We start from the raw sequence: 14,611 nt of genomic DNA on the forward strand, positions 1-14,611 counted from the left end.
AAATGTTGCAGGCCTACAGTAAACAGAAAAACTAAGAAGGATTCCAGCAACTATTACGTATAAAATGAAAGCTCCATTTATAATGAAATCAAAGTTCAAATTTTTGCACCTTTTTCTTCTACCTATGTGGCTGGAAGCATCTCTTTTGAGCAGGATGAATTTACTCTAAACTACCATCTAGTTTAAGGTTATTTGTTTCTATTTCTATCAAACTAGCCCTCATACTAAGGCAGGGGTCTGCAACCTTAAACACTCAAAGAGCCATTTGGACCCATTTCCCACAGAAAACAAAACATTGGGAGCTACAAAATCTGGTCTGCTCACTGCTCTTGCAGCGCCTTGCGCAGCACACTTAATTTTAACGTGCTTCACAATGGGGGAGACAGCATCCCTTCTTCCTCCCTTGCAAGATGAGAGGCAAGTACAGGAGCGCTTCTCTCCCGGTCTCCTGGAATATGGAATACGGTCTGGAATATGAGCAGGTCTCCATCCCCACTGTCACCCTTACCTTCTCAGGCTACACCAGGAGTGACTGGGAAGGGAGGATGAGGGGCGGAGCCAGCCAGCTGACAGTGAGCCACAGCAGGGGGAAGAAATTCAGCTCAGGAGCCGCACATTGCCAATACCCATACTAGGGTTTATGCAGGCTAAAGCATCGATTGACTGATTATGCATCCCCATAGATTTTTTCCTGGACGCACTATCCCCATCTGATCCTTCAGACCTTCCAATATAGCACCCATTGCTGCTGTAATTGAATCCCTCTCTCTTAAAGGCTTAACTGTATACAGGCTTTTATTACTGTCAACTCCTCAAAAACACCCATGCAAACTTTATCTAAAACTGATATGTGAAATAATATTTACCTGGAAGAACAAAGTTATCATTTTCAGCTTCTCTGCCCTAAAGATATAAAAAAGATGGAAATTTAAGAGATTAAACAGAAACAGCATATTTGAAATGACCATAGGAAATGTTGTATGCTAAAACTTAACTAAGAATCTTAATTTTGAACTAAAAAAAAATCAATATATTTAAATAGTTTAAAATTTTTTAAACCAAATTACTTAGGTTAATTAACAGGATTAGGATTAATAACAATAATCCTTCAGTGTATGTGGCAATTATGGTAATTTATCTTTAGGTGGTTAAAGTAGAGATCTGCTAAACTTATCATATACAGTATCTTCATCTTTTGACCTGTACAAGTAAATTTTGGATAAATATTACTAGATAATATTCTAGTCACATAGAAAACACTCAAGAAAGTGCTTAGAAGCAGAAATAATTTAAAATTGCAGTCTCACATGTGAAGAAACCCAATTCTTCTTATCCATGAGTTGAGTTCTGTGTTTGGCCTATGGGTTAAGGTACCAGGCTAGAAATCAGAAGACTGTAAGTTCTAATCCCCCATTAGGCACGAAAGCCAGCTGTGTGGTTTTGGACCAGTTACTTTCTCAGCTCAACCCATGTCACAGGTCAGTTGTTGTGGGGAAAATAGGAGGAGAAAGGAGTATTACGTATGTTCACTGCCTCAAGTTATTTATAAAAATAAGAAATGTAGGATATAAATGAATGAATAAAATTAAACAAGTCTCACTATGCTGTCCAAATTCAGTGCAAAGTTACCCACTATTTTAAAATAGTAAATACATGAAAATGTAGTCCAGGGGCTAGCAATCCAAGAATTGCAGCTCCCCTAATAGGCTTTTAGTTACGTATTTACAAAAATATTTACAAAACGTACATTAAAATTTAATTGATTTAACTGATCTTTAATCATACATTAGAAAAAAGTAAATAAAATAAATAATAAATGAATTATTTTCAAAGTGGGAAAATTCTTGTGAAATGGTCATCAGTCACAACTTTTCTGGTTTTTATGTAATATTGTCTAAAATCTTGCCCACTTTAATGTCTGATTTTTAAATAGAAACTACTGTCTTTGATGCCTGTTGTTTGTACTCTAAAAGCCCTGCAACAATTCTCAACAATTTCAATTTAAAAACAAAATAAAGACAAAATCCCACCCATGCTCAAGTACACTACATGCTTCTACCTATTTTGATTACATCTTCACCCATACTCTATGCAGCCCCCGGTCACCCAAAGGATGCATGTATCTGTGATGAAGCACTAAAGGTGCCCCCAAAATATGATTCTCTTAGCAACAGAGGAAAGCCAGAATTATATCCAGTTTTTAAAGCAGCTGAATGGCTTTCTTCCTATTAGTATTTGTACAAGGTTTAGTCTTAATATTTTAGATCTATTCTGAAGTCTTACAGGTAGTCCATTGTTCTCTGCAAATGGAGGCTGGACAAGATCTGCCGTAAAAGGCTTTGCAAACTGAGGGAAGGCCTGAAGCACCAAAGCCTTCCCTCTGTTTGCAAAACCTTTGCCATCTTTGCAAAAAGCCTTTGCCATCAAAACGGAGGCTGGGAGGAGTGCGTGCATCCCTCCGGGCCTCCGTTTTTGTCAGCAAAAGCCTTTCCTCAAGTCCTTTGCCAACAAGAATGGAGGCCTGGAAGGATACGAGCCCCTCCCAGGCTCTGTTCTCATCAGCAAAGGCTTTTTGCAAAAATGACTGGAGCCTATAGGAACGTAATGTCTCGTCCCTGTAGCCTCGGCAAGCCTTTACTCAAGACAAAAATGCGGCAGAGAGGCTGAAGAGGAGATAGCTCCATTGATCATCAAGATCTACGTAAGGTAAATGACCTAGTTGGGCAGGATGTGGGGGGGGGGGAGCATGAGATATCTCAGTGGGTCAAGAAAAGCACCTGTGGCCTTTTCCTCCCTGAAAAACCTCATGCACTTAACGATCCGCGCATTCCATTAGCGAATATGTGGGCAAAAGAGGGTATGATCATGTTCAAGTTAGGTGATTCACTCCTACAAATCCTCGAGTTACGAATGTAATTGGCAGGCTCCATTACACTGTAATAGGTGAGCCTCTATCTTCTATAGAAAGCCCTTCCACTTACCCTGCGTAACTTCATCTGTTTGTTATAGAAAATGTTCCATTCCTTTTTCTGGCTGTCCTCATTAACTTCACCCACACTCCTGGTATCTTCGTCATATCTGAATAATAACTCAGAAAGATTTGGAAGTTGAACAGGAGAGTCATGTAAAATTATACCAAATCTTAAATTAGGATCAAAGGCCAATATTCTAGGCATTAGGATTAAACATCAGGATTGCGGACCCTTGTATAAACAAGATTGTAGTTTTACTACAGAGTAAAATGTAACTTAAACTTACTAACTGCATTTGATGAATAAACTATGGAACCATGATGGGCAATGTGTTTCCAATTCAAATTCAAATTTCAAGCGCATTCAGAAGTTTACTAACTTAACCAGCATGACAGCTGATGAATGTTGATGGGATCTCTATTACAATAATATCTAGAAGGTCACATACTGCCTGCCCCAGCAAATATAATGGAAACAATTTTGTATATTTATGTAATATAAGAAAATGCCTTTAACTTTCACCATCTGTGCTGCAAAGATTAAAAACAAATATTAGAGTAAGCTGTTAAGATAAGCACTTGGATCTTACTTTCACTCACAGGAAGAAAGTGATGCTGAACGTAAGCTTAATTTTCCAACAAAAATTAGGAAATCATCTTTTTACCAACAATAGTTGGCAGATTGTTCTAAGATTTGTCATTTTTTTCCTGAACATTTTTGAGGGTTAACCCTAACCCTAACTTAAAGTCAATTTGGGAAGCATGTGCAGGAGGGTATTATTCTACCATATGGACACGGACATGTTCCATCTCCGATTTTATTTTTAGGGCCTGCAGCCTTCCCTTAAGAAAGGAAATAGAAATAAGGCAGAATAACTGTGCAGCCCCACAAGGGAGAACAGCACCTTTTACTTGCAACAGGTTTACACAATTGAACACATTCTGAGATCCAGTTTTACATTTGTATTAAAAGAATTGCATAACTACATTTAAACATGTAAAAGAATTTCTATAACAATTAAGTATCATATATAGTTCTTATCCTCCTTATTCTTGAGCCTTTTGACTTCCAAGCTGAGCTACAGAGAGTAATATTGCAATATATTGAAGTGACAGATTCATGAAGAAGCTGTGGTTTTTGAGATCATCATTTTAGTTCACTTACACAGAAAACATTCTCAGCTTTTGTCCTCCTTAGTCAGGAGAATCATCAAAATCACCAAAAGGGGGGAGGGGAGAGAGAGAGAAAGAACAGTTCTTATTTGGCCAAAAACATGCCTCTTCCCAGTTAGTTAATGCGGACCTACCTTTCAAAGCCACCACAGCCTCGCTTTCCTCCTCCATACAGCTCAGGGTCAAAGGCATTCCAAGATGAAGCAGAAGGTCCAATATAGGTTCTACTCCAACTTTTGGTGCTATGCTGTAATGCTTCTACTTGCTTCTTCACTGCTGCTGGATTCTTACAATAATCACAGGTTCTGTTACATTGGGGAACATCATCTCCAAAGTAGTTGGCTATGGCAGCATGACGACAACTAACAGGCAAACAGGAAGCAATGTTAGATGGAGGAAAAGGAAAGGAAACAGAGAAAACACTTTTTCTTACAGTGATTTGGAAGGTTCAGAGACTTTCTAAAAGTGACCAAATTAAAAATACTCACAGGATAAAGACACAGTGACACAAAGAGCATTATTTGCTTTCCATGCTTTCTAGACTACTGAAAAATGCTAGCCTTCTATTTTGAGATCATTTGAGAACCTTAATGATCTGTTGACAACCTCTCCTACTAATCTCTAACCAGAAGTTACAAAGGCAGTTATAACGCATCTAAACCACAGGCATTTAAAATTACAACGAGGTCTTGTTTTAGGGTTGGTTCAGATTAACCTTTCCCTCCATACACGTTTTTATGAATGTTATTGGGCAGAGTGTCAAGTGGAAAAATATGCTGTATGCTGTTCATGTTAGAGCAACCACCTAACTGGCTGGATGAATGGAACTGTCTGTACAGACCATAAAAGGTCAATAAAAAGCAGTCCTTGTTGACTGAACTAAAAGATACCTTTGGGAGAAGGATAATCTATTTCTGTTGACAACATTAAAAAAATAGAACAAATGCCAATGAACCAACATTCTCCTTTCCATCCTTGCCAGTTAGCCAGGCTCTTCATGAGATGGAAATTACTATTTAATAGAGACTTTCAAAACCTTATTTTTTTCCATAGTATATAAATTTCCAAGCACGCCACAAATGCAGTTATACACATGCAAACTGAACATATATTTTGTCTCATTCTACATTATCAAAGGAATGTGGGCTTCAGTTTATTTCCTATGATACGTACAATAGTCTAGGACTGTGATGGCGAACCTATGGCACACGTACCATAGGTGGCACTTGTAGCCATTTATTAGGGCAGACGAGGCGTTGCCCTGTCAGCTCCAGCACGCATGCACGCGCTGGCCAGCTGACTTTGGCCTTCTTTTAAGGCAGTTTTTTGCCCTGAAGCCTCCAGAGTGTGAAAAACCGGCCCTACGGGGACCAACTTCCGGTTTGCTCGTAGGGCCATTTTTCACCCTCTGGAGCCTTCAGGAGACTTCCCTGAAGGCTTTGGATGGTGAAAAACAGCCCTATGGACAAACCGGAAGTCACAGTTCCCGAACTTTTGGGTTGCCCGTAAGGCCGTTTTTCACCCTCCGGAGGCTTCAGGGAAGCTCCTGAAGCCACGGAGGGGGAGCGCGGGGGAGGCTCCTAAGGTCCTAGAAAGCCTCTGGAGCCTGGGGAGGGCAAAAAAAGCAGGCCAAAAGCGGGGGGCGGGGAGTGCTGCATGCGTGCTGGAGTTGCGCACACATTGCATTATGGGTGTGGGCACGCCCGCTCACCAACCCCCTGCGCTCCCCTTGCTTTTGGCACACCCTCCATAAAAGGTTTGCCATCACTGTTCTAGGAGTTCATTTACAATATTTGTAAGCACTGGCACTTTTCCTTATTCTAAATAATATGAAAACCAAAACATCTTCCGTTTGAAAGCAGGCTTATGCTGGAAAGATAAGAACCATGGTAACAAAGTATTTTTGTGGCATTAAAAAAAATGCCTTTAGAGGCATTTCCTTATTGAATTCTAAGGAGGAAGGAGTAAAACTTTCCAAGAGTCAGGACTATTTTAGCAAATATATAGATAAAACAAACACCTGTGTGTGCTAACACAGCACAACTAGTACCCATCTGGTTGAGAAACCTGTATCTGTGTCAGATACTCAGCTAGTGGCTTAAAATCCCGGAATATAAAAAGTTAGGATGGGGAAGAGAAAAATTTAATGCTACAAAGCTACCCTTATCAGTTCTGCAAAGTGACTCTGACTCACACCGCTCTTGGGCTGAAAGAAAGCCTCTTTTCACAAGCAATGAAAGATTATCCGGTTGAATTTTTTTCTTCATGCCCTTCTAGCAATTGCTAGCATTACCCAGCTGGAAATGCCAAGGGTCTTTGGCAGACCAATTTTTTTTTCTCTCCAGAAAAGGAAAAGAACAAAATATAATTTGGTTACGCCAGGAAAGAGACTTTGTTTTTTAATTATTAGCACTCCCGCCGGGCTTCCAAGGTAACAGAAAAGAACTCAGTATGTACAACTAAAGCCATATTCTCATCTTTAAAATGATACCAGTTAATAAAAATGCAGGCAATGTTTTTAATTAATAGTTGAGGAAATGGATTTACAGGTTCAAGTCAAAAGGTCAATCTCTGGCAGAGTTACAAGAACTGGCCAACTTGCCAGTTGGTTTCTTGGCTGGAAGGGGCCCATGGTCTTTCTTAGAATAGTCAGAGCAGCTTTCTTTGCAATACTTTATTCATGACCTTAGAGCAGCAACTCTCTGCAAAGCGTTAAATTGAGGCAGGGGATGTGAGGGAAGGGGGTGGGGTGGAGGAGAAGGAATGGAAATCAGAGAAGCCACTCTCTTCCTTGCAAGGAATAGCACGGAATCAGAATATCTGTCTGTCTGTCCGTCCGTCCGTCCATCCATTCATCCATCTTCCTCCCTACCCTGCCCTGCCCACTGCCCTGGAAGTACATGTGCTTCCACTTGTATCTTCCATGTATTAACAGTTCTTCTCAAAACCTCTCTTCTTGTGAACTATGGAATTATTTCTTCACTCCCATGGGAGGCAAAGCCATTGCATAAACTGGGTCTTTTGATTCTTTTTCATGGAGTATTTCACAGGAAAAAAATAAGCCTTTAAAGATCTTCCTGTATCTGTGGAGGAAGAGCCTTTCGGTTATCTCTTCCATTCTGTTGATTTTGCTAAGAGCAAATCATTCTTTTTCTAACGCCAATCACAAAATTAGCAGTCTCCAGTGATGTGGAAAAGAACTCAAGAGTTGCCCAGACAGTGTGAGAAAAGAGCTGAAGAAATTTCTCAGATGCAGTCAAGAGTTACACAAAAAGTTGCAACAGCTCTTAATTCGGGAGAACCTTGTGGGCAACAGTGAGACTCCAGTTGTGTTTTTTCACTTCTTGGTGAGTATGTAATATGAAACTTTACATCTCCAGGATACTAACAACAAAAAGAGAGTGTGCCAGCACGCATGCACGCACATACACGCAGGCAGGCAGAGAAAGCAGCTGGCTGTCAGTAACAAGGATAAGAGAAACAGAGGAGGGAGATATGCGTTGAGAATCAAAAATGCAACGGGAGCTGACATGAAAGGACAGTGACAGAAAAATACAAAGGATAGAGAAAACAGAAAGTTCTTCAATGCCACTGGAGAAAAGCTCTTCTCAAACAGAACCACAGAGGAAGACTGATCTGTTCAATTTACAGTTGTATACAGAGTTCAACGTAAGTGTTGGTAAATGGAGAGGAAAGTGTGTAATAAGGATACACCAGGGCAGGCGAGTGCAGGGTGGGGAGATAAAGCCTTTTTGTTGGGCTGGCAAAGTTGCGCTGCAGGAAAAGTGTGTTAACAGATCAGTTTCTGCATGTTCCTTTGTATTCATATTTTTTTAGAAACTCAGCACTGAGAACTTAAATTGGTAACAGGAAAAATAGCAACTACTATTACTTGAGCACCCATAGTCATTTATGCAAGATAAAGTACATAAATTCCTTGCTGGTTTGAAATGTATGCATTATCCTACACAAATGAACTGCTACTATGAACAAGAATTTAAGAAATATTTTCAGGAATTTCCTAGTCTTGGTCTATTAGGCTTTTTTAGACAATCAGCTATAGATCTTGAAGGAATACTTTGGAACTTGTCAATCGTGATTACTGTAGCACTTTTTTCTGAGAGGGTGAAAATCTTTGTCTTCAAGAAGAGAGCTCTATGCTGTTGCACAACTGCTGAAATTTGACTCACAGAATTGGTCATTGTACCAAGTAGGAGAAAAAATATCAAAATTTGTATGCTTTCACTTCACTCTCTAGCAGTGTCAGAAGGGAACAGCTGCATAAATACCTTTTACCCAAGTCAGTTATCAAGGAATTCTAGGTGAATTTATTTTGATTTGTAACGTATTATTTGTTTGTTTATTGAATTTATATTGCCTCCTATTTGCCCATGGCGACTCAAGGCGGCTTACAGAATATAAAACGACATTTAAAACAATAAAAACTAACAAAATATTATTACGGGTAGACAATGTAAAGGAAAAAGTTTCAGCTGTTTTAAGAGTTACATTACATTCTTTAAAACAGTGACATCTTTATGTTAGATATGAACTGCTCTAAGAAACAGCAGAGAAGCTGTGCTTGTTTGAGGATAGAAACACTTCTTTCAAATATCTTTTGAAGCATGCATAGTCTAAGCAGAGTATAATTTCAGAACAGACTGGTATTTTATGGAAATCTGAGCTTTTTTTTTTAATTAAGAAGCACTGACTAGATTACGGTTGTGTTTGAATAATGCTGGTCTTTTTTTAAAAAAAGCAACTGGATCAATTAGTGACATGGCCACTAATGGGCTACGTAAGGGAGAAAAGATAAGGAACTAATCAGTTCCAAAATGAACAGTAATATTAATGTTTTGTCTATCTGCATATTCAAAAGCATGACATATTTGTCAATACTTATCTACCAACATGCCAATACTTCTGTAGTTAACCTGTCTGGATTGGCAAATTTCTGTGTAAGAAAAAAATGAAGCATTAAAAGAGTAACTCCCAGAAACCTGTAGGATGACATTCCAAACATTGTGGATAATCTGTAAAAATCTTCAAAAGACCACCAGCCTAAAGCTCTGATAAATTCCACAGTAAATATGACCTAAAGAAATCTAGACACAGACTACTGAACAATAAAAAAATGGTTGTTCTCTCATTTACTCTGTGCTAACCTATGAACATAGGTACTCATCTCACATTAACTAAATGTTCATTTTACTGTTCACTAAGAAAAATATGTATTTGGAAGTGGCCAAGCCTGCATTGATTGGCTTGATCTAATATTATAAACTGATTGTTTTTCTTATTCCTATTTTTAGGGTTATACATATTTATACTACATATTTATATTTCTTCATGTAAAAGATTTTTGAAGCTGATTTTATATTTTGATTGTAACAAGTGCTGTTAGTATATGTTATTACTGCATCCTATAAGTTGGCCAAAGGCATCAATCTTGTTGGCAGCATATACATTTTCTAAATATATACACAGAGATCTCTAACCTACAAAGGCATATTTTGCAATACGTTTATTACCCTTCAAGATACAATAACATACATAATTATTTTAACTGCAACAAGCTATTGTTTTTAAAAGATTGAAAGACAGCTTTGAACCTAAAGAACTTTTGTCCAAGAAAACAAATCATGAGAAAACTGGGGAGACTCGTGGAAAGGAAAGAAAAATGTTTTATATAAAGGAACATTGAGGTACTAATTTAATATTTTTGTTCAGTTTTTATCCAAGGCTGACTTCACTAGCACATTATAAGCTTCCAGTTAATGCCAATAACTAGTATATTTTTCACCTTTCAACTACAGTTTTTAAGCACCTACACATTATTGTCTAAAGAAATAATAATCAGTTGTGACAGAGGGCTAACTGAACATAATCTGAATCCTAGTTTGAAGACTTCCAAAACTGATTTTCAAAATTTAAAACCTAATTGAGAGATAGTAATTTTCTCCAAGATCTAGAGTTATGGAGAGATTAATTTTAAAAAATGGGAGGCCCAAGCAAATAAGCTGCAGAAATTAAAAAACAACAGGCCTTCTTGGGAATTTGGCATCAGCTGCGGCTTCAAGATAGTTTGTAACAGCAGTCCCAAACAAACAAACAGATCCAGAAGTCTATAAAACAGAGGCAACAGTTGCTAGACTACATTTAGTTAGGAAGGGGCATTTCATATCAAATATACAACAGAACAAAACACAAAACTGAGATGTGCAAGGTTCAACTTAATTGTAAATCAGTCCTTTCTGTTATTTATATTATATCTCATTCTTCCATTTAAAGATGTTAATAATAAATATAATAAAGGCAAAGTTAAAACTAACACAGTAGAATTGGAACAAGTGGAAACTTAAATATCTGAGAAGCTTACTAGGCCTACAAAACTAGGTTGTTGTTTTTTCATCAATACAAAACATTTCAGTGGCAAGCTCCCATAGGAAAAGACCATATTTATAGTTAATATTCCTTTCATTTCCAAAGGATAGAGATCAATGGAAAAATCTTTGAGGAATATCTTATTTTTTAGACCGATTTGTGTAAGTAAAATTTGTCCTTAGAAATCCTTTTCTGTCAGCTAAATTTCAATGGATTGTTGTTGTGGGAAAAATACGAGGAGGAAGGTATGCTGGATATGATCACCATCTTGAATCATTTGCAAAAATATAAAGCAGGGTACTTTAAAATAATAAATAAACAAGTCCATCAGCATAGGTCAGCCATTTAAATTTCTTGTAATTATTGACTCTATTTTTCCTGGATAAATTTTCCATTTGTTAATCGTTTGTCCATAACAATCTAGGTTCTAGGACTAAAAACTAAAGAATTTCTCATTTTGGGTGTTGGAAATATAGCCTTCCAAACTATGTTTTGCACTAGCTTTTTCTAAATATGCAACAATATAGAGAATAAATTGGAGGTTTAAAACTCTATGTTACCCTTGATTCTGGTTTAGATAACTGTAATATGGGGTAACTCAGTCTCAAACCTGAAGGACGGGGATGCGGTGGAGGGGGGGAATATAAAGGTCACTAAAGCAGAGGGTTGTCCTATTACAACGGTCGCGGGGAGGAGGGGATGCGAGGACAGGATAAGATCCCAAAGTCGGTTGGGAGACCGCGGCTGCTGGTTACGCCCGGTCGCTTGTACCAACCCCTGCAGTCTAGGTGGACAGGTGCTACAGAGCCAGGGCCTGCGGCTGATGCTTTGCAATGCAAGGTCTGTCACCAACAAGGCCCCCCTCATTAATGAGTTGATCTCAGAGGGGGAGCTAGACCTTGCAGGGATAACGGAGACCTGGCTGGGCCACGAGGGTGGTTTACCCCTCGTGGAAATGTGCCCACCGGGTTTCCGTGCATTCCATCAGCCTCGGGCCCTGGGTAAGGGTGGTGGGGTGGCGGTGGTTATGCGGGAATGTTTAGAGCCGAGGGAGTTCACTGTCCCTCAGATACCCGGGTGTGAGTCCCTTGGTGTGAACTGGGGCCCAGGGAGGCAGTGGGGCTTGCTGATTGTATACTTGGCTCCTCGCTATGCATCAGCAGCCCTGCCCGAGCTCCTCGAGCTAATCTCAGCGACGGCAGTTGAGACTCCCAGACTTTTGGTCATGGGGGACTTCAACTTGCTGTCAACAGGAGCGGCTTCCGAGGTGGCTCGGGAGTTCATGGCTTCCATGACGGCCATGGACCTGACCCAATTAGTGCAGGGCCCCACTCACGAAGGGGGCCACACACTGGACCTCATTTTTGTATCTGAACAGTGGACGAGTGATCTGGGAATAGGGGATTTAGTCATCACGCCCCTGTCATGGTCAGACCACTCATCCCTCCGGCTGGACTTCCCTGGCGCTATCCCCCACCGCGAGGAGGCGGAACCAGACTCTATAAACTGGTACCGCCCCAGGCACCTGATGGAATCTGATAGATTCCAGACGGAGCTTGGGCCAATACCTGTAGCCTTGTCCCGCTCCCGCTCCGAGGACCTAGTGACGGCCTGGAATAGGGCGACGACTGGGGCCTTGGACCGGGTTGCGCCTTTGCGACCTCTCCTGCGGCATCGACCCACCCGGGCTCCTTGGTTTACTGAGGAGCTTAGGGTGATGAAGCGCCACAGGAGACGTCTAGAGAGCAGGTGGAGGTCCTCACGCTCCGAATCTGACCGAACACAGGTAAGAGCCTATTTGCGGACTTACCTTGTGGCAATAAAAGCGGCCAAACGTAGACATTGTGCTGCTCTTATTGCATCCGCGGATAACCGCCCTGCCGCCCTGTTTAGGGTGACCCGCTCCCTTTTATCGCAGGGGGCGCGGGAGACACCCTTACAGGGTAGAGCAGAGGAGTTTGGGGAATATCTGCAGGACAAAATCGATCAGATCCAGAGCGGGTGGACCTCCGTCAGTGGACCAGATGAGCCGCCAACAGCGAGTCTTGAGAGACCATTCTGGGAGGAGTTTGACTCTGTTGCCCCGAGGATTTGGACAGGTTGCGTGGACGGCTGCGACCCACCACATGTTTAACGGACCCGTGCCCCTCCTGGCTGGTACTGGCAGCCTGGGAGGTGACACGAGGCTGGCTCCTGGGCCTGGTGAACGCCTCATTGGGTGAGGGATACTTACCAACCGCCTTGAAAGAGGCGGTGGTGAGACCCTTGCTCAAGAGACCTTCGCTCGACCCAATGGAGCTAGCTAATTATCGTCCAGTCTCCAACCTCCCCTTCTTGGCGAAGGTTGTTGAGAATGTGGTGGCGCAGCAATTTCCACGACACCTAGACGAATCCGACTATCTAGACCCACGCCAGTCCGGCTTCCGACCCGGGCACAGCACTGAGACAGCCTTGGTCGCGTTGGTTGATGATCTCTGGAGGGCCAGAGATAGGGGTTGTTCCTCTATCCTGGTCCTATTAGACCTCTCGGCGGCTTTTGATACCATCGACCATGGTATCCTATTGCGCCGGTTGGAGGGGATGGGAGTCGGAGGCACCGTTTTGCGGTGGTTCGGCTCCTACCTCTCCGACCGGAAGCAATGTGTGTTGACAGGGGGGCAGAGGTCGTCCCTGAGGCCACTCACTTGTGGGGTGCCACAGGGGTCGGTCCTCTCGCCTCTCCTGTTCAACGCATATGTGAAGCCGCTGGGTGAGATCATCCGTGGTTTTGGGGTTGAATACCATCTTTACGCTGATGATACTCAGCTGTACATTTCAACCCCAAACCACCCCAACGAGGCTGTCGAAGTGATGTCCCGGTGTTTGGAAGCCGTCGGGGTCTGGATGGGGGACAACAGACTCAAACTCAACCCCTCCAAGACCGAGTGGCTGTGGGTACCAGCACCTCGGTTCAGCCAGCTGACCCCATCGCTGGCCATAGGGGGCGAACAACTGTCCCCCGTGGAGCGGGCGCGCAATTTGGGCGTCCTCCTCGATGCCCGGCTGTCAATGGAGGACCATGTGGCAGCCGTGGCAAGGGGGGCGTTCCACCAGGTTCGCCTGGTGCGCCAATTGCGCCCCCTACTGGACCGGAGTGCCCTGCGCACGGTCACTCATGCGCTGGTGACGTCTCGCCTGGACTACTGCAATGCCCTCTACATGGGGCTTCCCTTGGGACGCATCCGGAGACTGCAGCTAGTTCAGAACGCAGCCGCGCGGGTTATTATGGGAAGTACTCGTTACTCCCACGTAACACCTCTCCTGTGCGAGCTGCACTGGCTACCTGTGGCCTTTCGGGTGCGTTTCAAGGTATTGATCACCATCTTTAAAGCGCTCCATGGCATAGGACCTAGTTATCTGCAGGATCGCATCCTACCACACACGTCCCTGCGACCTATCTGCTCACACAGGGAGGGGCTCCTCCTGGTGCCGTCTGCTAGGCAATGCCAGCGGGCGACACCTAGGAGTAGATCCTTCTCTGTGATGGGCCCAACCCTCTGGAATGACCTCCCCCCGGACATTCGAACTACCACCGACCTCCGTTCCTTCCGGCAAAAGTTAAAGACTCACCTATTTCAATCAGCTGGCCTGGCACTTTCTTAGTTTTACCTCCCGGGGATTTATTTTATTTTAATTGGGTTTGGGGTTTTAATTGTGATGTTTTTAGGATTAGAATATATTTATTTCTTAGTACAGCCTATCTCCCCCTCCAAATGTATCTTAAATGTATTTTATCATTATGACTGGTTTTATTTGTATTGACTGTACACCGCCCCGAGTCCCTTTTTGGGAGAGGGGCGGTCTAAAAATCTAAGAAATAAATAAATAAATAAATAAACTCTTGATTATAAGGTATGTGACAACATAAGAAATAATTGAATAATACTGCTACAGGACTCAGATATTGTATAGAAGATCATTTTAACCATAAGGTCTCTGTGCTTAAAAATAGACAATTTGCTCAAACACACAAGAAAGCAGGTTTGCTTCAGTAAGGATTTGTCTTACTGAAATACTTTAGTCACTTTTTTGTTGGTGGAGATA

General features: G+C 42.0%; 1 protein-coding gene across 5 annotated transcripts in view; it reads right to left on the minus strand.

Annotated features, from left to right (window-relative positions):
* RECQL5 (RecQ like helicase 5) overlaps positions 1-14,611 on the minus strand; it is a 73,129-nt gene that overhangs the window by 25,338 nt on the left and 33,180 nt on the right. For all 5 annotated transcript variants that reach the window (XR_014173743.1, XM_081935081.1, XM_081935079.1 and 2 more), the window contains exons 9-11: positions 4,279-4,506; positions 2,982-3,078; positions 867-903 (exon numbers count right to left, since the gene is read on the minus strand). Coding sequence is in view for 4 of the 5 variants with exons in the window: in XM_081935081.1 (XP_081791207.1) it covers positions 867-903; positions 2,982-3,078; positions 4,279-4,506 (362 nt within the window). In the remaining variant the exon portion in view is untranslated. The remainder of the gene's footprint in view (positions 1-866; positions 904-2,981; positions 3,079-4,278; positions 4,507-14,611) is intronic.

Source organism: Natrix helvetica (assembly GCF_964273705.1).
Source record: "Natrix helvetica genome assembly, chromosome: 1".
NCBI lineage: Eukaryota > Metazoa > Chordata > Lepidosauria > Squamata > Natricidae > Natrix > Natrix helvetica.